General features: G+C 35.3%; 4 protein-coding genes across 8 annotated transcripts in view; 1 reads left to right on the top strand and 3 right to left on the bottom strand.

The window, feature by feature from the left end:
* The window catches only part of LOC108975953 (mRNA decapping complex subunit 2), a 23,766-nt gene extending 18,311 nt beyond the window's left edge, over window positions 1-5,455 (bottom strand). The window contains exons 1-4 of the mRNA XM_018944801.1: window positions 4,483-5,455; window positions 3,751-4,385; window positions 3,479-3,697; window positions 2,474-3,397 (exon numbers count right to left, since the gene is read on the bottom strand). Of these exons, the coding sequence (XP_018800346.1) occupies window positions 2,474-3,397; window positions 3,479-3,697; window positions 3,751-4,385; window positions 4,483-4,675 (1,971 nt within the window). The 5' untranslated portion in view covers window positions 4,676-5,455. The remainder of the gene's footprint in view (window positions 1-2,473; window positions 3,398-3,478; window positions 3,698-3,750; window positions 4,386-4,482) is intronic.
* A 1,197-nt stretch (window positions 5,456-6,652) lies between these two features.
* Window positions 6,653-7,589, bottom strand: LOC108975952. Its single transcript, XM_018944800.1, has one exon. The coding sequence runs from the start codon at window positions 7,410-7,412 to the stop codon at window positions 6,714-6,716; it is 699 nt and encodes a 232-aa protein (XP_018800345.1). The 5' UTR covers window positions 7,413-7,589; the 3' UTR covers window positions 6,653-6,713.
* A 370-nt stretch (window positions 7,590-7,959) lies between these two features.
* LOC108975950 (alpha-1,3-mannosyl-glycoprotein 4-beta-N-acetylglucosaminyltransferase B) lies at window positions 7,960-13,136 on the top strand. Of its 3 annotated transcripts, none has more exons than XM_018944799.1 (4): window positions 7,960-8,419; window positions 9,220-9,330; window positions 9,391-10,604; window positions 10,962-13,136. In XM_018944799.1, the coding sequence occupies exons 3-4, from the start codon at window positions 9,671-9,673 to the stop codon at window positions 11,873-11,875; spliced, it is 1,848 nt and encodes a 615-aa protein (XP_018800344.1). In that variant the 5' UTR covers window positions 7,960-8,419; window positions 9,220-9,330; window positions 9,391-9,670; the 3' UTR covers window positions 11,876-13,136. The 3 variants fall into 3 exon arrangements, with proteins under 3 accessions (XP_018800344.1, XP_018800342.1, XP_018800343.1); XM_018944797.1 differs by having other exon boundaries at window positions 9,382-10,604; XM_018944798.1 differs by lacking the exon at window positions 7,960-8,419 and adding an exon at window positions 8,426-9,008 and having other exon boundaries at window positions 9,220-10,604.
* Window positions 13,137-15,557: 2,421 nt separating this feature from the next.
* Window positions 15,558-22,635, bottom strand: LOC108975949 (tyrosine-protein phosphatase non-receptor type 23). 3 transcript variants are annotated; one of them, XM_018944794.1, is made up of 12 exons: window positions 22,433-22,635; window positions 21,194-21,943; window positions 19,911-21,132; window positions 18,824-19,785; window positions 18,104-18,754; window positions 17,438-18,046; window positions 16,792-17,385; window positions 16,600-16,728; window positions 16,352-16,533; window positions 16,094-16,281; window positions 15,900-16,019; window positions 15,558-15,837 (listed from the first exon to the last, which is right to left on the bottom strand). In XM_018944794.1, exons 1-12 carry the CDS (start codon window positions 22,514-22,516, stop codon window positions 15,725-15,727), a joined length of 5,604 nt encoding a protein of 1,867 aa, XP_018800339.1. In that variant the 5' UTR covers window positions 22,517-22,635; the 3' UTR covers window positions 15,558-15,724. The 3 variants fall into 3 exon arrangements, with proteins under 3 accessions (XP_018800339.1, XP_018800340.1, XP_018800341.1); XM_018944795.1 differs by having other exon boundaries at window positions 17,441-18,046; XM_018944796.1 differs by having other exon boundaries at window positions 22,419-22,625.
* Between the last annotated feature and the right edge of the window lie 643 nt (window positions 22,636-23,278).

Genomic DNA, 23,278 nt, shown 5'->3' with positions numbered 1-23,278 from the left:
CTCCTATCGAACATCTACACAGTGAGACGCTTATGCTCCCAGTTAAGGAGCATAATGAACTCCTCTCCAGGCAGTTCCTGCTGGGATGTTTTCGCAGAAATCATCCTTGCAGTCATCATCCAGAATACCCAACGTATGTCCTGCATGCAACGAGTCTCCGCATGACACTGACCACCTCTTTGCATGCCCAACCAACCCCACCCATCTAACACCCTTTTCCCTTTGGTCCGACCCCCTCGAAACAGCACGTTTCCTGGGCCTCTCGTTAGATGACATCGACAACTCTGATGACCCTCACCATCCCAACGGGGACTGATAACCGTTAAAACAACAACAACCATAATCTCGCGTGAGGATTTGAAGGGACCAGCTTTACACTTTCTAAGAATTATTTTATCCTCACGGGAGGTTGTTTTCGAGGGGGAGTGTTACAAACCTTGTTTTGTTTTAACAAATTTGGATCACTCTTAACATTTTCGATGGCATTGTACACCATTTTTCTTCAACATTTTACTATTTGAGCAATTTTTACTTGATGTGTACCGTTTTTGCAAAGGTCCCAAATAATTTTCTTTTTTCAATCGAACAGTATTTCCCTCTATCCATTTTATTAAAACTTGTAATATTACTAAAACTATTGAATACAAGTTCACAACTGAGATTTTTTGTTGAACCAAACACTATAAGTGCGCTAAATCATTGTCCAACGAATTTATGAGGAAATTTAACAAAAACAAATTAACGGTATCTGAGGGGATATGATAACGGTTATTTTCCACGCATTTAAAGAGGCAACAGAAGCAGTATTGATCTACTAATAACAAGTTGATGAAAATATCGCTCTCTTAAAAGTAACGGTAATATTTCTAAATATGAATGCTAGTGTGCTAAATCTTTGCCCATAGCTGTATGTCCATGTATGTATGTCATCTCACTTGGATTGATATATTATTTGTTAGTATTTATATTATTTTTTTTAAGCCGTTGTTATTAAGATTATAAAAAAAAAATTAATTTACAATTGATATTGCTATTGTATACGTTTCAAGAAAAATCGCACATGCATTCGCAATGTAATCAAATAAATTGACAATTGGACGACGAAAAATAATGAATGCTATAAAGTTAGATTAAAAAAACTATATCCCTCTTGCGAGTTAAGATAACTTTGAGTCGAGTTAAAGGGCGAAATAGTGCAAATTTCCACTACAATTCATTTGCCACTGTCTAAATTATTCAAATAATTTCTTATGATCTCACAACAGTTCTAACTCGAGGGTATTTAGCGAAAATCTCATACATATGACGGACGTCATGTTGACCCGGTAACAAAACTTTATTAGTAGTTACACTCTCCAAATCTGAGTTTTCCTCTCATCGGTAACAAATTATCAGCCAAATCCATGGTATACCTCAGCATAAAAAGTCTCGTCTCTGCGCATTTGTGTGTTAGCTGGATCATTTAACACTTACCGATCCAAACAGGTTAAGATCGCCGAAACAGCATAGAACTGGCTGTCGTGATAATTGTAATTGCTGAATGTTTTATTTGAGGGCGGTTATACATGCATATTCTTGAAAGTTTCAAGGACCCCCTATGGGAGCGCCTAAAAGCTTTTTACAATCCGAAGGAGTTGAGTTTAAACTGTGGTTTTTGAAGAGCATACATATTGCTCTTTTTCTGAAACCTAACTTCAGAAACTATCTTCGAAGTACTCCCAGAAATAAATAATGGTTTCCACATCTGTCTACCTTCAACGTCCCATTCATCGTTTGAGCATAGACGACATTTGCCTCAGATTTTTTGAAACCCATTTAAACGTCTTTGCTGTGCTTGTGGTAGAACTTCGGGTATGACAGATTCCTTTTCTTCTAAACGGAAGGCGCAATCATATTATTCTTATGTGTCCTCTTCATCATCGGACATAACCTCAATCTCGCTATTCACGATCAGATCTAAAATCTGCTGCTCTGAAAATTTACTTGCTATTGTACTAATACATTACAAGTGTGCAGCGGCCGAGACGCTTAAAAAAATTTCAGGATAAAATGTATTCAAATAAGCTTATTGGCAAAATGTATACACCAATTTGTTAATTATATCTGCAAACTAAACTAACTAAACATACCTTCGAATTTTTACTTTACAAAACCGCCTTTACACTCGGCTAACCACACTTATTTTTCCTTAATGTATATTGTCCGAATTTAAGGCAGAATAGAGAGAAAAACATCTTGATTTTTGGTACAAATAATATATGCATCGTCTATGGAAAACATACTTAAGAAATGTGCAGTAGGCTGATCATGAGCACCGAGGTGTTTACACAAATAAAAAAATTTCAAATCTATTATTAAAAACTGTATAAAGATTATTCATAACGTATTTTAAAGTGTCTGCATTTTTTCAATATGACGTAAAAAATTATTATTATTTCTTGTTATAGATGTGGAAAATAAAAAATATTCTTACCTTTTCTCCACTTTGGTTGCAGCCATTTTGACTTTGACTGTGAGACAATTGGCGTTTTGACGGAGTGCAACCTACAACGTTGTTGTTGTGGGTGTTATTATTGTTGCTGCCGGCAGCAAGATGTTTTGCTGAGCTGCCATTGCGTTTATGGTTGGAGGCTGTTCTGCAGTTGCCCGAGCCTCCCACTTTTATTGTTGGTTCGGTTGGCGATTCAACACCATCGGAAACAGCTGTTACGTGAACTGAATTTTTAAAATTGTTATTCGAATTACAATCCAAATCCCCCATAGATTTATGGCGTTGTCTTTTTGAACGATTACAATTGTTTTTATTGGTACTTGTTGGAATGGCAAGTATTGCATTATTATTGCCATTATTACAAGAAGTTCCTGTACTAATATTTGAAGCTTTAGGCTTATCATCGATGTTAATTGTATGTTGTTTATTTTTCTTACTACTATTATTCACATTTGTTTGCTTTTGGTTTATATTATTTTGATTGCTTCCACCTAGAGTAGTGGGGGTGGCTGACGTTACTGTTGACCATAGTGATGCTGGTGAATTCATTGTTTCGGGCGAGATACTTCTGCCACCACCGGAAAATTTACGTCTAGTCTCTATTCCCGAGCGCTTATCATGTACCCACTTTTTAAGCCGTTTAACAAATGGCATTATCATAAAAAATGAATTGGCGTTTATACCCAATTTGGCTTTTGATATGGCATCATTTTTATTGACCGGCAGCGAGTCGATCGGAAACCAATCACAGCATTTTATCTCATTGCGAGTTCGCGGTGAGAATTGTGTATCAAGTGATACGTTGCGCACTATATACAAGCGTGTATATTGATAATTGAAAACAGCCTCAATGTAGTCATTTGGTACTATTAATTTCGTTATATCGTAGCCAGTCTCTTCATATACCTAAATTTAAGAAAAATTTAAGTAAGTTTAACATCATAATATCTAGTTTTATTGTTTATATTTTAAGGATATCAAACTTACTTCTCTTGTGGCACAATGCACCGGATCTTCGTTCTCATTGACTTTACCTTTCGGAAAGCCCCATGAACTTTTTGCAAAATATGATTGCACTAAAAGGCAATAGTTGAGATCCTCAGATATTAAGATAGCCCCATATGTGGGTACTGCGAGTTTATAATTTTTCCAATCATCTAATATTTTATCGATCGACGGTAAATGTTCACGTAGAAATGGAATATGCTATTAAGAAAACAAATTAGCTAATAATATATGTAAACCTTTCAAATAAATACCTTGAATATCTGTATCGCGAACTGCTTCATACCACATGTTGGTAATTTTCTGTTTCTCAATTCTTCGCTGTGTGGGTTATCTCCAGATGCAGCGCAAAAGAAATCCAAGTAAAACCAATGCGCTAACTCAATTTGAAAGCAAATGCGAATAAGATTGCTCAATTCCATATCAGGAACATTAATAATAAAACGACTTGCCAAATCATCAAGTATATCGGACGGAATTTGTAAACCATTCTTGGTGACTATACTAACCACAGAGTTGTTGCTTCTTCCAGGAGTTCCAGTTGAGACTGCTTTCAATATTGAGCTATGGGAATTCGTTGTTGTTTTTTCTACAATTAAAGATGTTGGTAGCGGCGTTGATGGTGGTGATTTCGTAAGGTTCGATGCATTGGAACTGTTCTGTCGATTTTCCTTTATTTTGGTATTTACATTTGTTATTTTTAAAGCAGCCAATAAGTCAGTCGTAGTTGTTAAGGGAATTGTAGCCTGCTGACTTTCCAAAGGCAGGTTACTGTTATTGCACTGGAGTAATTGAAGTTGACTTTCTTGGTTTGCTATCAAATGCCGAACATCAATTTCCTTGTCATTTTTGGTATTCATATTCAGTGCGGTTTTAAGCGTTATCGCCTCTAATGTATATAAATGGGAGATTTAATTAAAGAAAAAATATATAAATTTATGATTATGACTGACTCCTTGGAAAAATATTAACTATAAAATAATTACCTCGATCATTACTCAATTTCTTAGGAGCTTCAAAAAAATTTAAAATGCTTTGACTAACGCCGATGACGCCGTTATTTGCTGTATTAATGTTGTTTTTGTTCTTATTACTTTCGAACAATGTCGCATATCGGCCATCTAACAATTGAAAAGAAGGCGTCGAGGACGCCACGACCGAATTAAAAGCTACTTCCATCACTTGTCCAATATTCTTTGTTTCTCTTTCTGCTTTAGAGCTTAACTCCTTACAGACGTTTCAGAAATGCTTCTTGAATTCGCGTTAATTGTTGCTAAAAAATTTTTGAGGCAACAAAACAAAAACCGTAATTTTCCGATTAGCTTCTCGTCAAAATATCAGCGAGTTTAATTTGTCCCGACGAATACAATTTTGGTAAGAAACGAGTTGAAATGTAACTACGTTTTTCTTTTGAAGTTCAAGAATTAAACAATATTATTTAAACTCCTTAAGCACTACAATTTTTTTCAATTTATTATATACACTTAGAACGATGTAGCCCAAAAATTATCAAACTTTAACATCCACAACCGAATAACTAGGCTGCTTCTTTTGATGGGATATTTCACTAATTTAAATGTTATTTTCTTTCTGAGCCAATTTTGTGGAGAGTTATCCATAACACAGGGTTGATACGAGTCTCCAAAATGTTTCTTCTCTCCGAGTACGGCAACTCCTTGACACCCTCACATTCCACACTCTCCACAATGTACGCACTGTCTTAGTGTTGGTGTATTTATTATACACTTTCTAAATGGCGATCTAGGGAACAATACTTCTTCTTCGTACCCTCACAAGCTTATTATTATTTTATTTTAGCACAGTTTTATAATTAAGCTTATTAATATTTTACGTCCTAATCAATTATTAAACTTTTCCGTTGCAGTAAATTCACTTTTTCAATTGCAGTAAATTCACTTCCCCGTTGTTTAACTGCGTGTCGTAGACTGAAAAAAATAAGCTTCCCAAACTATGATGCCGTTGTAACTAAATTTTTTAATAACCGCCAACGTTGCCATCCTAAAATACCTACATTACATTTATTAAGATTTTGTTTGAATTAATAGCGGGATTCTGTAACCAGTCTCTATTTGAGACATTTTGTGGTAAAATCTCAATTTGTGACTAGTTACGATTCACTAAACAGTGTCTACCTTTAGTCTCAAAATATTGCCTCAAATTTGAGACCTTGTAGTTAGCAAGTCACAAAACCAAAAAGAACTCTTGTTTGCCATTTTGAATATCCTGATCACCATAGATATTATTCGATTGTCGTTTCTTTAATTTTGTAAGCAACTCAAACACGAAAAGGTTAAAAAGAAATAAATTTCGTTAATATTATGAAACAAATCAACATATTTCACTATGTTATAGAAAATTTAATATTTGTTATCGACATATTTATTTTCATTCAAGTATAAAAACATCTCTGAATAATGAAATTTAATAGATTTTGTGACTGTCACTTACAGAATAGCAAAATCGTCTCAAGTCTCAAAAATTGTCTCTAACTTAAAATCTCAAATTTAGAGAATTGATATTGTATCACAGTACAGAATCGCACGGGTAATCTAATCTTTTAAATTTTCGGTCTGAACATGGTATTATATATATAGATTATCTTAACTTTCAACTTTTTACTTCTATCTCAACAGCATTCTAACTAGAACTGCGTATTGTGAACAATCCGGCAACCTTGATGTAGTAGATCGTAAACCAAACTTGGACATTTTGGCAATTTTCCTGTTTAGTTAATACTGGCAATTTATCACCGATTCGATTTTGTTTATGCATTCATGTTCGTCACAATATTAATAATAAACGTCGTTTAATAACTTGGTCAAAGTGTGCTATTTCAATGTCCATGACTGTATGTTCACTGCACAATGAGTCAGAGAACGTAAAGTATAGAGAAGGTGCAAATCGAAATCTGTATGAATTCCCTACTATAAATGTAACAAATGTTCGCAGTCGAACCTGAACCTTCTCAACACTTTACGTTCTCTGCATTAGCATCCATTTTTTGATATGCTCCTCGGCAATGATTGACGAATGGAAGACAGCTTATATATGAATAACTTACAATGGTTCCGCCCCCACTGTGTGCACCCCAACATACTTTTAGTATGAAATACGAAATACTATCAGCTGTGATACATCAAGTAAATTTTTATTTCTGTTGACAGTTATAGCTAAAATTTACTATTATTTTAAATATTCATAATCTTGTTGCAAATGTTTTAAGGAATTGGTGAGGAGGCGGAGGGTTGAAAATAGGTTTGCCTTCTTTATCCAGATAATCTTCATATTTTATAACATTCACAAGGTCCATGTGTAGACGCTCGCAGAGTTTTGCTGAATAATAACTGGTGCAGTCCAAAGTCAACAGTGGATAAAGCAATTGTCGACCAAGCTTTTTTATCTCTTCTATCAGACTTGCGCCGATCGCACGTCCGCGTAGTTTTGCGTCTACAGCTAATATATGAATATGCAATGCTTTCAAAACGTTGTATCGTACATAGACATTGGAGTCTCTTTCAGCGCATGCTAAGATTTTTAAAGCAGTACCCCATTTAGTGTGTCCGAATCGTTCGGCATCTTCGAATAAATGATCGGCTTCGTTACTACTCTTTGGTCCGGAAATTAAAACTCCAACAATCCGTTCTTCATTCAACGCCATTAAACAAGTTCCGTGAGATATCTGTGACATGTTAAATTTTTCATCCTCCGGATCTTGTTCCTTTGGATCACTTCCGATTGTCAAAGGCTCTTCCAGATAGTAATGTGATCGTAGGAATTCTAGTACTTTGTCACGATGACATACTTGTATTGCACAAATTTCTATACCATCCCGAATTGATAATGAACTTTTGTGTATATTCGCTGGTGCTTTCTCTTGTGTTTTATTCCATGCCATGTTCACAGTTGTCTTTTGTCTCTAAATGCAATAGTGAGAAAACATGGTATGAAAACATACCCTCCGCACTATTTGTTCACTATCAAATCGCGGCAATGATAACAAATATAACTATTTTAAGGGTATTCACGATATGAGAATATTAAGAAAAACATACAAAATTAACTATTTTGGCGTTAAATTAATATAAAAATGCAATAAAGACTTCATGTCTATATGCAAAACAAAGGTTTATTTTTAAGTTATGTATTTTTCTTGGTACAAACATAGCACCTTCATAAAATTCTTACTAACATATAATTGTGTATAATCCTTTCATAAATAGAATGAAGTCTAAACGCGATAATATTAATGAGGTTTTCAAATGTTTTTGCTCCCATTTTACAGAAACAACTTGCAGAGTGTTGCCACACCATTAATTTTTTTGTTTGATTTATTTCATATATAGATAGTTACATTTTTATTTTTATACAAAATTTAGTATTAAATTAGATAAGTTCTATCAATATTAAATGATTTTTCTCTAATGCTTTCTTTTCATCTTCATATATTTTTTTTATTTAGTGGATTCCTGAAACTTCGATACGAGAACACTGGCAATGTTTTTACGGCAACTGCAATTTGCAATAGTATACGGTTGGTTTTAATCATTCGGGCGAAATTATGATTTTAAGTTTTTATAGATTATGCTATAAATTAATCTCTCCATCGTTAATTATAAAGTATAAAAATGTGAAAATATGAAAATATTTTATAATTAATTATCAAGTTCTATGGAATGATAATGCATTAAAAGGTAGTACCAGCAGGTCTATTTGTTGTGAATGAAGTATATTAAATCGAACTGATGACCAAAAAACCAACAAGAAGTTCCTATTCAACTTGTCGCGTTTAATAAAATTTTCTGAAACAATTCTGCTGAAAATGTATTGATACGACGAACATATGGTACACTCTTGTTATTTTTCCGTCATACATATACAATGTTTGGACTGCGCAAATAAAAGGTACTGAAATATACATAACTACGTGTCTCCATTAATTTTATGGTAAATCGGTTAGATGGTTTTAAGAAAAAAGTGCTTTATTTACTTTGCTTTATGTTGATTGCGTGGCGGACCATATACTAATATTTAAAATTGACTTGACAGTACTTATCTTGTCTGTCCTGAAAAGGCCATAAACATTCCATTAAAAACAATATTATTTGAGTATTTTAGAATTTAGTCATCAAACATTAACGCCAAGCTGGGAGCATTTAACCTGAGGAGATTTATACAATATCAACTTCACTACAGATAAATTAAGAGCACTTGCGCAAAGTGATTGCGATTGCACAGCATTTGCGAGATGGAAGACGATTTCGTCGAAATGGCCGTAATGGGCCGGTTATAAATCCCGGATCCCCGGATTGCGTACTCCACATAGTATTTCCAAATATCACATTGAAATAGCACAATTGAGGCAATAACCTAACAAACAAAATATCTTGTGATTTTAAACAAAATTATCCTATATATATATATATGTATATATATGAAATTCGCAACAGCACTGGTCGTTGATCAGGACAGGAGTGGCTCAACAGCATTCAGGGTCTGGATATTCTGAAAACATATAGAAATTTTAAATCAATCAGTGTATAACAAAAATTATGTAATTTATTATTAATTCATTATACATAATATTTTACTATCAATATAAACAAAATATATAAATATATTGATATAACTACCAAAATAAATTATGATAAAAAATGTTTAGTGAATTTATGTAAATACTGCTAATTTCTTGTGCCTCATTACAGAAGTCCAAATGAAGCTTACCCATAAATACATCTATACAACTGCGATCGATTGGAAGCGCAAAGCAAGGTGGCTTATGGAAACAACAACAGCTGTATCTAACGTTAACTAAAGTGAGACAAAAAACGTCTAGCATAAAACAATTTTATTTAAAAGACATTTAGTAATTCTAGCAACGAATTCTGATTAAAAATAAGGAAAAGACGGAAAGGATGCAACATGGGCAGTAGATATCATGAGAGTTTTTGTACTCAGAAAATTGCAAATTAAACTATTTTGTATTTGTATATATTAAAATTTAAGTTAGCGCTATGTACTATTGAATGGACTATATACATATAGAACAAACGCACTATGCGAATTGATTTAATTCTTCAACCTTACATTAAACAAAGTCAACGCCAGTGAAGAAAGTCTGTGAATTGTCAAAACGAAAACACTTTTTATTGTGTAATGATTAACGGTGACAAACACACAGATCTTGTTCCACTAGTTCTACCAACGCGTAGCCGTAGAATTACAACGAAAATGTTCAAATTGCGTGAACGAAACTGTATACTAGCGGTCGCCGTGCTAGTGCTAACTCCTTGTCTTATCATCTTATTTATCATGGGTCCAGAACTATCCACCGAACAGTCATTGTCACAACAATTGGCCGAATGTCGTTTCCGTCTACAGTACCTAGAATCGATGTATCGATCGCGGCAGGAAGATGTGGCTATACTTTCACAGTATTTACATCTTAGTAATGCTACAAAAATGACTTTGGCATCTGTAGCGCCATTTCCGCCAGTAAGTGATATGAACACGAGCACATCGGCAATGCCTGCGTCGGGTTTGCCAACTCTACTGAGATCGTTAAGCCCGGAAGCAAGGCAATTAATTAAAAACGCAACACATTCATACACAACGCAGCGCTTCAGTTCATCTGCTGTAATACGACTGCCGACGTCCTACAACTTTCTTCCGCATTTACTCGATGATGCGGCATCGCTGCGTCCGGCTTATATACGTTCGAAGGGTCGAACAGATGTTAGCATTGTGCTAGGCATACCGACGGTAAGGCGTGAAAAGCAGTCATATTTGGTGAGCACATTGCAGAACCTCATTGAAAACATGAATGAAGAGGAGCAAAATGAGACGTTGATTATTGTGTTCATTGGCGAATCAGAGGAGGAAATTGTGCATGCAATCGCCAAACAAGTTGAGTTGAACTTCGAAGCGTATGTTGATTGTGGCCTCATTGATATTATAGCACCATCGCCGTCGTATTATCCTAATTTCGACACGTTGCGTATAACATTGCAGGACTCTTTGGAGCGTGTGAAATGGCGTAGTAAGCAAAATTTGGATTTTGGGTACTTGATGTCTTATGCACAATCCAAAGGTAAGTACTTAAAAAGTTTTTTTTTTTCTGGCAACTGTTAATACGTGGAAAATGTAGAATTTTCGTCGCTTTGAAAAGCAGAAAGCACAAAAACTGTGAATATTTATTGTTGCCAGTGAAATGTTATCATAATGTTATGCATTTATATCCTCTTACGGTCTCGTTTTCAAACCAAAGAATAAAATGTTTTCAGATGTGTGTTTTGTCGCGACTTTTCTAAAACTTTTAATAAGATCCATATACAGTTCCATTTTACTAATTCTCTATTGGAATTCAGCCTTCATATTTTAAGTTTCATTTGATCAATTTTAATATTTCCAGTATCGATAAGACTAAATAGAAATTTTATCTTTTTAGGTACATTTTATGTCCAATTGGAAGACGATATATTGGCCAAATCACATTTTATTACCGCTATGAAGAAGTTTGCTATAACAAAGAGTGCCCTAACAAAACCCGATCAGCCTTCGTGGTTTTTGCTAGACTTTTGTCAGTTGGGTTTCATTGGTAAAATGTTTAAATCGGCCGAATTGCCATATCTAATTACATATTTCCAAATGTTCTATAATGATAAACCAGTCGATTGGTTGCTACACTATTTTATCGAGTCGAAAGTATGCCGCTCTGACAAAGATCAAAAGCACTGCAATTCAGAACGAGCCAAATATTGGCTGCACTATCGGCCATCGCTATTCCAACACATTGGTACTAGTTCCTCACTCAAGGGCAAAGTGCAAAAATTGAAGGATAAGCAATTTGGTTCTAAAGTACCAGCATTCCATCCTCACATGCATAATCCACCAGCAAGAGTTCGATCGAATATTGTTGCCTACAAGAACTATTTGCTAAAGCGTGCATATCGCGGTGAAACATACTTTTGGGGCTTACTGCCTCAACCTGGTGATCTGGTGCGCTTCAATTTTGAAAAGCCAACACTACTACGACGTTATCTCTTTCGAAGCGGTAACAGTGAACATCCATCGGATCGATTCTACAACACTACCGTTGAAGTGTTACCTGCCGATACTTTAAACGAAAATTCTTCCGTGTGGAGTGCGTACAATTCTACAACGGATGAGTTTCTCATAGTGGGTTCATTCGATTCTTTCGGTGTCGCAGAGGGCGCAATCGATGCAAGAATTGGCGCCATCAAAGAGATACGTTTACATGTACACGGTGACAGCGAGAATTGGGCACTTTTGAGTGAAATCGATTTGGAAACGAATAATGGTGCGCGCAGCGGGGTCGATAAATCTTCTACGAACAGCTGATTGTTACAATATCGGAGCTATACCATCGCGGGAAACATAAAAACGAATCCAAGCTAAAAGGCGACATTGGAAAATACTTTTCACAGATAGGCTTACATCAACGAACTTCCACCAAGCGAAATGGTATGTAAAAGAACTGACTAACGAAATGAAATGAATGAAAAAAACGTAATGCTTGTTTCACTGATGGTGGACCCAAACTGAAATCAGAAGTAGTTTATGCAAAGCAACATGCATAAATGGGACTATGAAAATAAGGTTTTGACCAAATAAAATTGAACATAAAGTATGTGCATTAATTAAAGCGTAAAATTATATAGCAACTATTGTAAACACATAGTTTATCTAACTATAGTATCCTCTCTTTTATTGTGCGTAACGTGTGACCTTAATTTCACTGTTTATAATTAATTTGATATAATTAGTTGATAAGCCGGAACGATTTCGTGATATTTATAAACCCTATACAAATTAGTTGCTTAATATATTTTATCTCGAATATTTTTTTTTTAAGTAACCAAAATGTATTTGAAATTTCTCGCTTTAAATTAACAATCCCTAAAGATCAGTAGAGTAGTAATTTTTAATTAAATGGATATGTTCAATTAACATTTTCATATATATTTCTACATATATGTACATACATATATATGGAAAGATTTCACAAAGGTTAATTATACGTCTCTACATGCACGAGTGCGTGCATTTTCCCGATTTTGTAATCTTAAAGTCTATAGCCATAAGATAATAATGTGGATATGTGCTTATGGGGTGGTTCCAGAAATGCATCACGCTATCGATATTTGTATTTATTTATTTGAAAGTATCCTGAATTTCCATTAAATTGCATTTGCCGGAATCGAAATCAGTTCAAGACCTAAATTTCAAAGTTAAGAAGCCTTTTGATTTCGAAAGTGATTATTTCCATGCTAAAAGTTCTAAAATCTATTTTCGTGTTTGGAGTACAGAACAAGTCTGTAGTAGAAAGGAACTTATTTCTGTAGAATTATCGGAATTACCTACGTTTAATTTATATACATACATATGTATGTATATGTACACACTTAAGATGCGAAAATATTTTGGACTCACTTAAGATTTTCACTTGACGCTAAAAAAATAACATATGTAATGCACTAATACATAAAAAAAATATATTTATATTGTAAAGTATGAAATACTTCAATTGATGACAGAATAAACGATTAGATGGACAGGATTAAAGCTTCGTGGAAGTATAATAAGGGTACATATTTTGCAAGTCCGTGTTTCAATTCTACCATATGTAGCATGTAGTCTAAATATCATTGCAAATGTTAACAAAACAATTGCTCGTAAACTCCTAAAGCAAATCTTTTTATAGATAATATTCAACTTCTTATGTACAGAAAAAGTTTAACTGATTTCTCAAACCGTTCTGAATTAAATTTGTATAATTATTTGATACAATTTAATTAAAAACATTAACATTCATTTGAACATACTCTTATATAAAAACATTTAATATAATTGAACCATTTCACTTTTACCCACAATTCTCCGAGACAAAGAATATATAAATATCGAGTGGGAAGTTTCTAGCGTTGATTTTGTACTAATGTGGTTTATTCAGCTTCTGTTTTACTTGTTATTACCTTTTTTTGGAACGATTTTTTTTTAATGAATAAATTATTTATTCGGCATTTGAAACTCGCGCGAAATAAAAAAACAAAATATTAATTTTTAAATTTTTTATATATTTAAATTGCGGCCTCGTCAGGAATGTACATATTAAATAAAAATAAAATTTTTGCTTAAAAAAATATACATCGCCTTTACCTTTTTAATTACTATTTTTAAGAATAAATCACCATTAACCAAATTAAATATAATTGTGTGGATATTTAATCATATTTTGCGTCCTCTAAATTTCTAAGAATTTGTATACAACACTTTTTTACTCATGAAATACACAAACTAGCGGTATACGCTCTAGCAAGCGTTTTAAAACATTAAACCAAAAACTATATTATTTTTATTTTCATTCCATAATTTTTAAGCGTATTTTAACGTATTTTTATAGTGTTTTCATTACAATAACGCTCTCGAAATAACCGACCTTTAAGTTACGTAAACTCCCATCATAAATTTTCTAACATTGATAAAACCACAGTACAGAAAGAGCTAGTTGTTGACTTTTTTTTTTTACAGAAAAATGGTACTCAGTGTATATTTCCATGGTATGAGGGGAAAGTGGTCCTAGTATTGACTTCTTAGCGGATAAAAGTAAGGAGTTTGTTTTAGCGCCCAACATATTATCTTGGGTTTCGTCTCCGTCTCCGTCTCCGTTTCAATTTCAATTACATTTTTATCATTTTTGAAAGCGAAATGCATTTAATATTTGCCCTTTTCACAACGTGAAAATTAATTACGAAAAAATAACACAAGAATTTACCAGTAATAGCGAGATCCTTCAACTTAAAGCAGATCTCTATATTTGACTGGGACTAAAATAGACTACTCACTATACTACATTTCAAAGGTGGTAGTTGGCTATAGTAATAGTATTGTTAGTAGTGTTTTAACGCTGAACAGAAAACACGACATTTGGCTGATATTATTTGAAATATAAAATGTTCTCGAATATTTAAAATAAGCGTATAGAATTATAGAATCCTAAACATTATAATAACCGCTTTTATATAAAATTAATAATTCGTTATTTACAAAAGCATGGCTATTTTTTAAATGCTTACATTAAGTACGAAGTGAGGCTGGTAACACTATTGTAGTTTTACAGAAAAATTTGGCAACGAAAGTTTACATTATTTATATAATAACACGAAAGGAATATATGCGTAAACTAATATTTGAAATGGGTTTGTTTGTTGAAAAACGCGTGTGCAGAGTTCAACTTCGGAACGGTCCACTAATACAAGAATAAGAACCCAAACCATTTAAAATGTATAGATATATGTAGATATTTATTTTTTGAACATTTATTATTATATAAACGAAAATAATTAAAATTTTTGTATGATAATTTATTTTCACTTGAAAGCTTTACAGCTTACATTTAATTAAGAAATAATAATAAAAATCGGTGTAAATATATAAATTGTGTCATATGCTGTATTGTTAAATAACTCGAAACTTACCCTTAAATGCTATGAAGATTGGCATAATTTGTTTTTGATGTCTGCTTTTAGCAACTGTGTAATTAGCTGTTAATGTTGTCCAGTTACTAAAGTAAATCACTTGAGTACAGTTTATATATGTGATTCAAACTTTTTACCAAAAAAAACCAAACAGCTTTCGATGTATAAAATATACGAGAAATATTCGACGCAGCTGCACATACAGCGACAAAGAATTAAACAATAAATAAATAAATACAATAGCGACTGTTGGAAAACCCACAAACATTAGTTTTATTCGGCTCCAAAATATAGGTCAGCTGCCTATATTTATTGCAAAAATATCGAATTGAAAATACCACTTTCTAATTTGCCATTATTGTTCATATACGTTTTTAATATTTAAATTTATGTTGCATTCGTCGAATATGTTTATAAATATGTATGTATAATAATAGTAAATAGTTTTGAAGTTTATGTAATTTAAAGTGTAACATTTGATGTTTAATAACTTCGATTATAATTAGATTTGTTTTTGTTTTTGTTGTTTAAATAAAAATACTTGGTTTTTAACAGTGATTTCCATGGTTTTTTATATTGCGTTACAAATTGCATTTTTCTTAGTTCAGTTCTAATCGATTGAATCGCATGGGCAAAAGGTAAAGCCTAAAAGCTTGCCACGATCAGTCAAAGCAGCGTCTAGCATATGCAGCAGGAGTGCGCGCCCTTATATCTACTTCATTTTCCACAGCGGATCGAGCTCGTTTAGTGGATCTTTAATTTCTTCCTTCTCCTTTGAAGCAATCTGGGGCGCAATCTTCATTTGATAAGAGGTCATGATGCCGCCTGAAATGATTAAAGAAAGTTGAGTACAGGCGTGTGCTTGTATGTACACATATTTTAGTTACGTTTATTGAGTACATCATGCGCATGATTGAGAACAATTTGCATTGATTGCTCCAAAGTCTCCATATCACGCAAAGCATTCTGCCGTTGCATGCATATACGGTACCAAATATCAACGACATCTGCAAAATTAATTATAATATATATTAAAATATTGCGAATACTCATGCAAAACAAACTATTTCTATAATCATACTTATGAGTACTGGTCGAGCCGTTTGTAAAGCTAAGATAGCGCAAATTGCTATGGCAATAAGTTCTGATCGTTCAGAACCAGTTAAGCAATTCATTATTAATGGTGAGGTTGGTGTGTTAAATTCCAGGCAACGTTGTTGATGCGCCTGCAAGGCGTTACGTGCAATGCCTATAGTTTGCGAAGGTAAGCTACAGAAGAGATGATTTAGTTCAGATAACATAACTTTTCTGGATATGCAATTAAAGTTAGCTTATCTACCTTTTGGTCCAAGCTTTAATTTGCAGCACAGACAAACTGATTATCGCATCAGCCCCGTGCATCGATAATTTTAGGTTATATTCCACGCAATGCGACAAAGTAGTCACTTTAACACATTTCACAGTAAAATCATCGTAATGGTTTTCAACTTCACATTCCTGTGGCCAGTAAGGATCCAACATCTGATAATATTTGGCATAATTTGATTATATATTGAAAAAAAAAAAAAATGTTTTTCTACTACTCACCTCATTTGGCGTATGTAAACAACAGACTGTACGCGCTTTTTGTGACCAAATCATAGACCAAAAATCATTGATGGTGTTTTGTTGCGGTGTTTGTGCTATTATCAGGTTCGGGCAGCCAGTACCAAGATTCTAAAAGCATTTACCGTTACATATCTAGATTTTGTTTGAACAAATTTCCAAGTAGAGTAATACCTTGATGTATGCGGCATTGATATAATCGTCCGTGTCTTTATCCAATTTTACACGAGCATGATCGTATGGAATACAGTCTAGGGAGCGATTCTTTTCCGGAAATAATTTAGCAATGGTTGTTGTACGTTTATTGGTCTCTTTAGCAAGTAGATCGTGTAGCTCCTTCCATTTCGCTGACAATTGGGTGTTTCCGTTTAGCATTTTCACATTGATACTCTCTATTATCTTCTCGTAACGCTCAACCTCTTTGTGGAAGTATTTCAAAATTTTGTCATCGTTAAATGGATCAAAGGATTTTAACTGGAAGGTTGTGGAATTTGTGGACAAATTGGAATGTTTATCTGATGGCTGTTCGTTACGCACAGAAACCGAGTCCCAATCAAAATTCGTATCGAGCGAACTTAAATCAGAGCAAATGGAAAGGTTGTCAAAACTGGGTTTGCGTGTAGCCGGCGAACTAATAGGCGAAGCTCCGGTTTTTGCACTTCCTGGCGGTGGAGAATACGAGGCGGTTGGAATTGTTGACAGCTCTGCCTTTTTGGTTGGAGTTATTGGCGCCGCTAATGTTGTTGTAGAGTGTTTCTGAGGGGCTACCTAAAAGTGCGTTGTGTGAGAAAGGTTACGTAAAAGGTAAATGTTTAGTTACCACTTCTTTTGCCTTCACTTCAACGGCCACTTGGCTACTTGGCGGACTCGCAACTATTTCTGGCTTCAATACGGGCTGCGGCAACATGGGCGGTGGTACGGCTAGCCCAGCGTTAGAAAAATCTATATCAGTGAGCAAATCAATATTGGTTGACTTTTGAACGGGTTTCGCCATGGGTTTTGTGTCAACGTTGGACTGTGCTGCAGCTGTTCCAGACTTTACATCTTTTGTAGGTGTGGGGGTTTCTATCTTTGGCGTCACTGCCGCTTGTGTTGCACCGAAGGAGTACTCGGAGGCGCTTTTTGTTGTTTGTGTGGCTGCTATGGAAGCAGCACCGCTTTGTATATAAGTGGAATGTTGTTGTTGGTAGTTGGTTTGTTGCGGTTTTTGCTGTTGCTGCTGTTGTTGTGCCGCAACTAGTGACTGTTGTTGATGTTGTTGCTGTTGCTGTTGCAGTTGTAAGACGTAAGGCGAAGCAATGCCTTGGCTCTGATAACCATACGGGGCGGAGTAGTAACTTAAATTAGACGATTTATCTGTGCTCGGCGCATCGGCCGTCGATGCAATAACCGGTGCCACAGCTTGTTTAGTATGGGATATAACGGGTGACTGAAAAATGTAATAGTTTTAATTTCAGGTTTCTGGTAATTGACCAATGTAACTCACATCAAAACCCGTTGCCACGTTTATCTTGGTCGCATTCTCTGAATCAGTCGTACCAACGGTAACTGATTGTGGTGTGCTTGATGATGTATATTTCCCATAGTACTTATTATTTGCCTGTTGATAACCACTGCCATATTCATATTGGCCCGTCTGTGGATTGTAGCTATATCCAGGATGTTTAGTGACCGTAGAATAAGGCTGTATGTTAGTTGTAACGTTTGGTGTAGCAGAGGTGATTTGAACTCCCGGTTGAGCTGATGCAGGAATTGAAATATTTTCACTATTGGCAACATTAACTGTGCCGTTAGCATGTGGATAAACAGATTGTTGTTGCTGCGGAGGTTGCATTTGTTGTTGTGTTTGACTTTGGAATTGTTGTTGTAACTGAGGCTGCTGCTGTTGTGGAAGCAGCTGGTGCTGTTGCTGGAAAGTATTGTTCGGCTGGCATTGAGATGCCGCCGCACTGCTTTCTGCTGCTCCCAAATAAGGCGATTGCTGCCAATTATTCACCACATACGGCGCTTGTAGCGACAGCGGTGGTGTGCTAGGGACCGCTTGGGCAGCATCCGATTGTGTAGTTGCTACATATAAGGGGTGTGACGTGGCTATGCTTAAGTTTGCTCCTGTCACTTGGGAATACGGTTGCTGAATCTAAAAAAAGCAAAAGCGTGTAATACAAATAACTGTTTAAATGTTTATGACTATTGCGAGAACTCATACATTGGCCATTTGATTGGTGTAGTTATTTGCTTGCTGAGGTGCCGCTGCACTGCTTATAGTTTGCGAGGTGCCGAAAGCTCCGTTGGCCGAAGATTGTGCGCCAAAACGCTTTGTGGCATCAGTGTTAGTATTATATGAATATGTGTTGCTGGCAGGGCTAGCAGCCGGTGGAATGTTTGAACCTGCTACTAAGGCTTGCTGGGTTGGCATATATGTACTTGCATTTGGTTCATAAGCTCTTATCGGATTTAGAGATGACGGCAGCTGTCCATAAGTAGAAGGTCCACCAACAGTTTGTTGCATCATCTGATGTTGTTGTTGTTGGAGGTACAGAAGCTGTTGTTGCTGAGCTTGTCCTATCCCGGGAGTATTATTGTAACTACCAGTTAAATTTGGTACATTTGCATTTACATTTGCAAATTGAGAGTTTGGAGATGCTTGCAATTTGTAAGCTGGCGGAGCAATATTTTGTTGTTGTTGCTGGTACATCGGATTCGTATAACCCGCTATGTTAGGATCATAATATTGTTGTTGTTGCAAACTATATGGGGGTGGCGGTTCGTTAGGCGCTACCGCAGGTACAGCTCCGGTAGGATTTATTACATGCGAAGTGTACGGATTATTGGAGGAGCAAACTGCTTGCGTAGGATTTTCTGATCCTAGAGGATTTGGGCGAACTGGCGGTATGTATTGAGCGTTTTGATGCGCTGTGTTACTTGATATACCATCGGACATGCCGGCTGCAGCTATGCTACTTGCTGTGGTGTTTTTAGATTTCAGATAATCCCGCAATTTGGGTGTTATCGATGTTGTTGAAGCAGACGGAGTGATTGTTGTGACGGGCTTCGCAGTATTTGCGGGAGGATTCGTTGTTGTATGCTGGTTTCTTAGTCGTTGCTGACGTTCCTCTGATTGCACGTCACGTGCTGCTTTCAACCGGGTCAACAATTTCAGAACATTTCCTGTAAAGAAAAAGAGATTATTAGCGCTATGGAATTATTGAACTCGAAGATATAATTAATCCACTTCAGATAATACTTTCATGTCTTAGGTTTCGACAATGAATCCTCTCCAAATTGCTGCTTACCTGATAACTTTTTATAAAATTCCAATCCCTTTGCAGATTTGGCTAACAAATCTTCGTATACATCGTATGAGGCGGCTAGAGAGGAAAAGAATGCTTCACGTTTATGCTTAACATCAGTAAGAGTTTTCAGTATTGGCGCAGCTTTGGCATAGGCTTCTGTCAGCGCTTGCAAAATATTCGCTTGGGCGAGCATGTTTTGGTCCAAAAGCTGTGTTAGACGTTCATGTTTGGCTAATTCACGGTCAAAGAGTAGTTGAAGACCCTCATCGCTGCCATGTGCAATTACTTTAGCGGTGATATCATCCTCATTCACTGAGATACGCAAGTCAGCATGAAATTGTGAACGTTGTGCCTTCATTTCATTAGCTTTGTTTAAAATTAGTTTAACATCTTTGAAAAGCTCCGCTGTGTTAAGTTCTGCACTTAATTTCGGTACAGATTGCTGTATCTCGTTTAAAGGGCGCGATAGTATTTTTAAATTATTTACATGTAACTCCATTGCATTCCTTAGAGTGTCATTAGACTCACCGGCGCGCGCATGTGCTTCGGTATATTTTTGAAATTCACGCGTCAGTTCGGTTATGTGTGGATTAGGCGTACGTTGCACGCCAATAAGCTTTTGGAATTCATTTTCTTGATTCTCTTCTTCGGCAAGAATTGCGGAAATCTCTTTCAGATTTGATTCTACATCGGTACATATCTCAGCTAATTGGGACATGGCGGAAATTAGATCCGGTATTGCTGTTTTATTTGCATTTAACTCTGCACATCGATCAATAATTCCTTGTGGAATTTTGTTGGCCTTTTCCTCATTAATATTAAGATTATCCAAGTTCAGGGAACTCATGAAACTTGCCAGTTCCGCATCTTTCTCCTCTATTCTAGAACCAAATTTACGCAATAATTTTGCTTTTTCTTCACTATATAACGAACTAGCAACATGTGCCTTCATCGGTACGAGGCGTGCAAAAATATCTTCTCCAGCTACCTCTGGGTCGGTGACGCTGAAACTTGTACCGTTTACTAAATTTGCTCCTTGTATTGCAGTTATAGAAGACAATTCCGGAACAGCTTCGTGATAAATAAACTCATTTTCGTTTTTAGCATTTTTTCGTTTTCCTTCCACAACATCTGCCGTGAATATAAGAGATTCGTTAATTTCCTTTTGATCCGGTAAACCTTTAGACTCTTTACGAGCTTCTTCTAACTTATCCGCAGCAGCCTATAGATAAAGTTATTAGTTATTTTTATGTTTATTGCTCATAGTATTATCTAAAAATTACATGATAAAGTGTTACTCTTTCACCCATTTTCTGTTGCTCTTCTGCATGTTGTCCTTGATACAAATATAATATGCAGTTAAGGTAGGATATTTTAAAGCGCACATATTTCTTCCACAGTTTAAATACAGAGCTATCAACCACTTGTGCTACTGGTCCATCATCACCACCTGTTAGTAGGGCGGCTAATGCAGCGCCATAGTAAACAACTATTTGTGCTGTAACCTTAGCGACAATATTGGGTTTTCGATTGTCTATCAAAGATTTTTCTAAAATACACTCCTGCGCTTGAGCAAATGAAACTTGTTGCATGAAAACAAGCAATTCATTTGTCATGAAATCGCCACCGCCGTTTACATTACTATAACGTTCACGCAACTCGCCAAAGGCCCAAGCCGCACATTGAAAATGTGTACAAGCCAATTTCATCCCGTCCACGTCTCCGCGCGTCACTGATGCACCCATTTGTGTGTGGGAAGCTGCGATGTTGAAAAGAACAGCGGCCATCTCGTAGCGTAATTCTGTATATTCGTTTACATTGCTTTGGTATAGATCTTTCCAAGCGAAGGTGAACATGCTACGCTCAGCCAATTGGGGGAATCGATTTTGTAACGAATGTAGTTGACAATAGTAACGCTTTAGGATTGTACATTTATCTTTACCGGGATGCAAAGCTTGGTTTCGAAGGGTTTCTAAAGCGAAAACTTCTTTGGAGTATGCCTCAGGGTCTTCTTGGTAAAATTCTGCTATGTACTAAAATAATAAAATAATTATAATATAACTTTATTTTTCACTTCGATTGAATAAGTTAAAAATTACTACACCGGGATGTCTTTCAAATATTTTGATATTTATATTTGTAATTATTATATTATATATAATGAAAATGAAAGGTAATGATACGAATTTTGTTTAGTAAACTTTACGGTAATCACAATTATGACTAGATAATGTATTGCTGAACAATAATAAAACGTATTTAACTTGTATGACTCAGTCCTTATACCATTTTCAATTTTCATATACACCACCCCACCACACGGTTTCATTGTTTCTATTTCAAAGTTTTCAAATTTTGGCAGCAAATATCATTGCTTTGTAGAGTAAATGTAAATATTTAACATTTGTTTGAACTAATCAGTAACTTCATAATTATCATAACCATGCAATTTTCGGTCAATTTGTATAAAATTTTCAACAATAAATTTTTAAATACCCTAGTATCTACCTGTATTTTCTCACCTTTTTTAGATTGGCGAAGGAAGTGCCAGATGGGCTGGTTTTCAGAACAAACCATAACATATGAAGACGCGGCACAGCCTCCATTATTAAAAAATATTGATTTCTCCCGATTTACGAATAATATGTTGCAATTTCTGTGTTAAAATCTATATTAAAAATTTTTCGACAAACTGACAATTAGGAAATAATGACTGCAGTGAAAATGCAATTTTAACCGGGTTGATTTGTGACCAACGCAAGGTTGCAATTGTTCAGTACTAATTTTTCAGAAATTTTTCGGCTTATTCTAATAATAATACTAGTTTACAGTCATTTTGAGCATATGATGTGTTTCAAGCTAATTTTTTATTGTAGTTAAGTGGTGAACGGGTCAAAAGACGCAACTTACTAAAATTACAAAAATAGCTGTACGTAAAAGAAAATTTTTTATCTTATAGTGACGACAGACGACGGCGCTAATACGCATTAGCGGGCTTAATTTACATTTACTTGCGCATTTGACCCATGTTAATACAAGGTTGCAATGCAAAAAAATTTCATTTATTTAGCTGAATTTACCAAATTTGAGTTGGCAACACTGCTCAAAAATGGCCGATTTTGCTATTTTTTGTCAGATGTCGCTTGAAGTCTACTGCAGAGAACGTATAACAGAGAACGTATATTTATAGCAGAGAACGTCTATCCAGAGAACTTAAAACATAGAGAAGGATTCACGATGTGAAATGTTAACATTTTTAACAGTTCTCCACATACTCAAACAGAGAATATGAAGAGAAATAAATATATGTATTTTCGGCCTATAATGACATGCCATATACAGAGAACTTAAAACATAGAGAAGGTGCA

The sequence above is a fragment of the Bactrocera latifrons genome, unplaced genomic scaffold, assembly GCF_001853355.1.
Source record: "Bactrocera latifrons isolate USDA-ARS-PBARC rearing strain unplaced genomic scaffold, ASM185335v1 scaffold_70, whole genome shotgun sequence".
NCBI classification, from domain to species: domain Eukaryota; kingdom Metazoa; phylum Arthropoda; class Insecta; order Diptera; family Tephritidae; genus Bactrocera; species Bactrocera latifrons.
The sequence above is the reverse complement of the archived record's forward strand: the minus strand, read 5'-3'. Positions and strand labels throughout refer to the sequence as shown.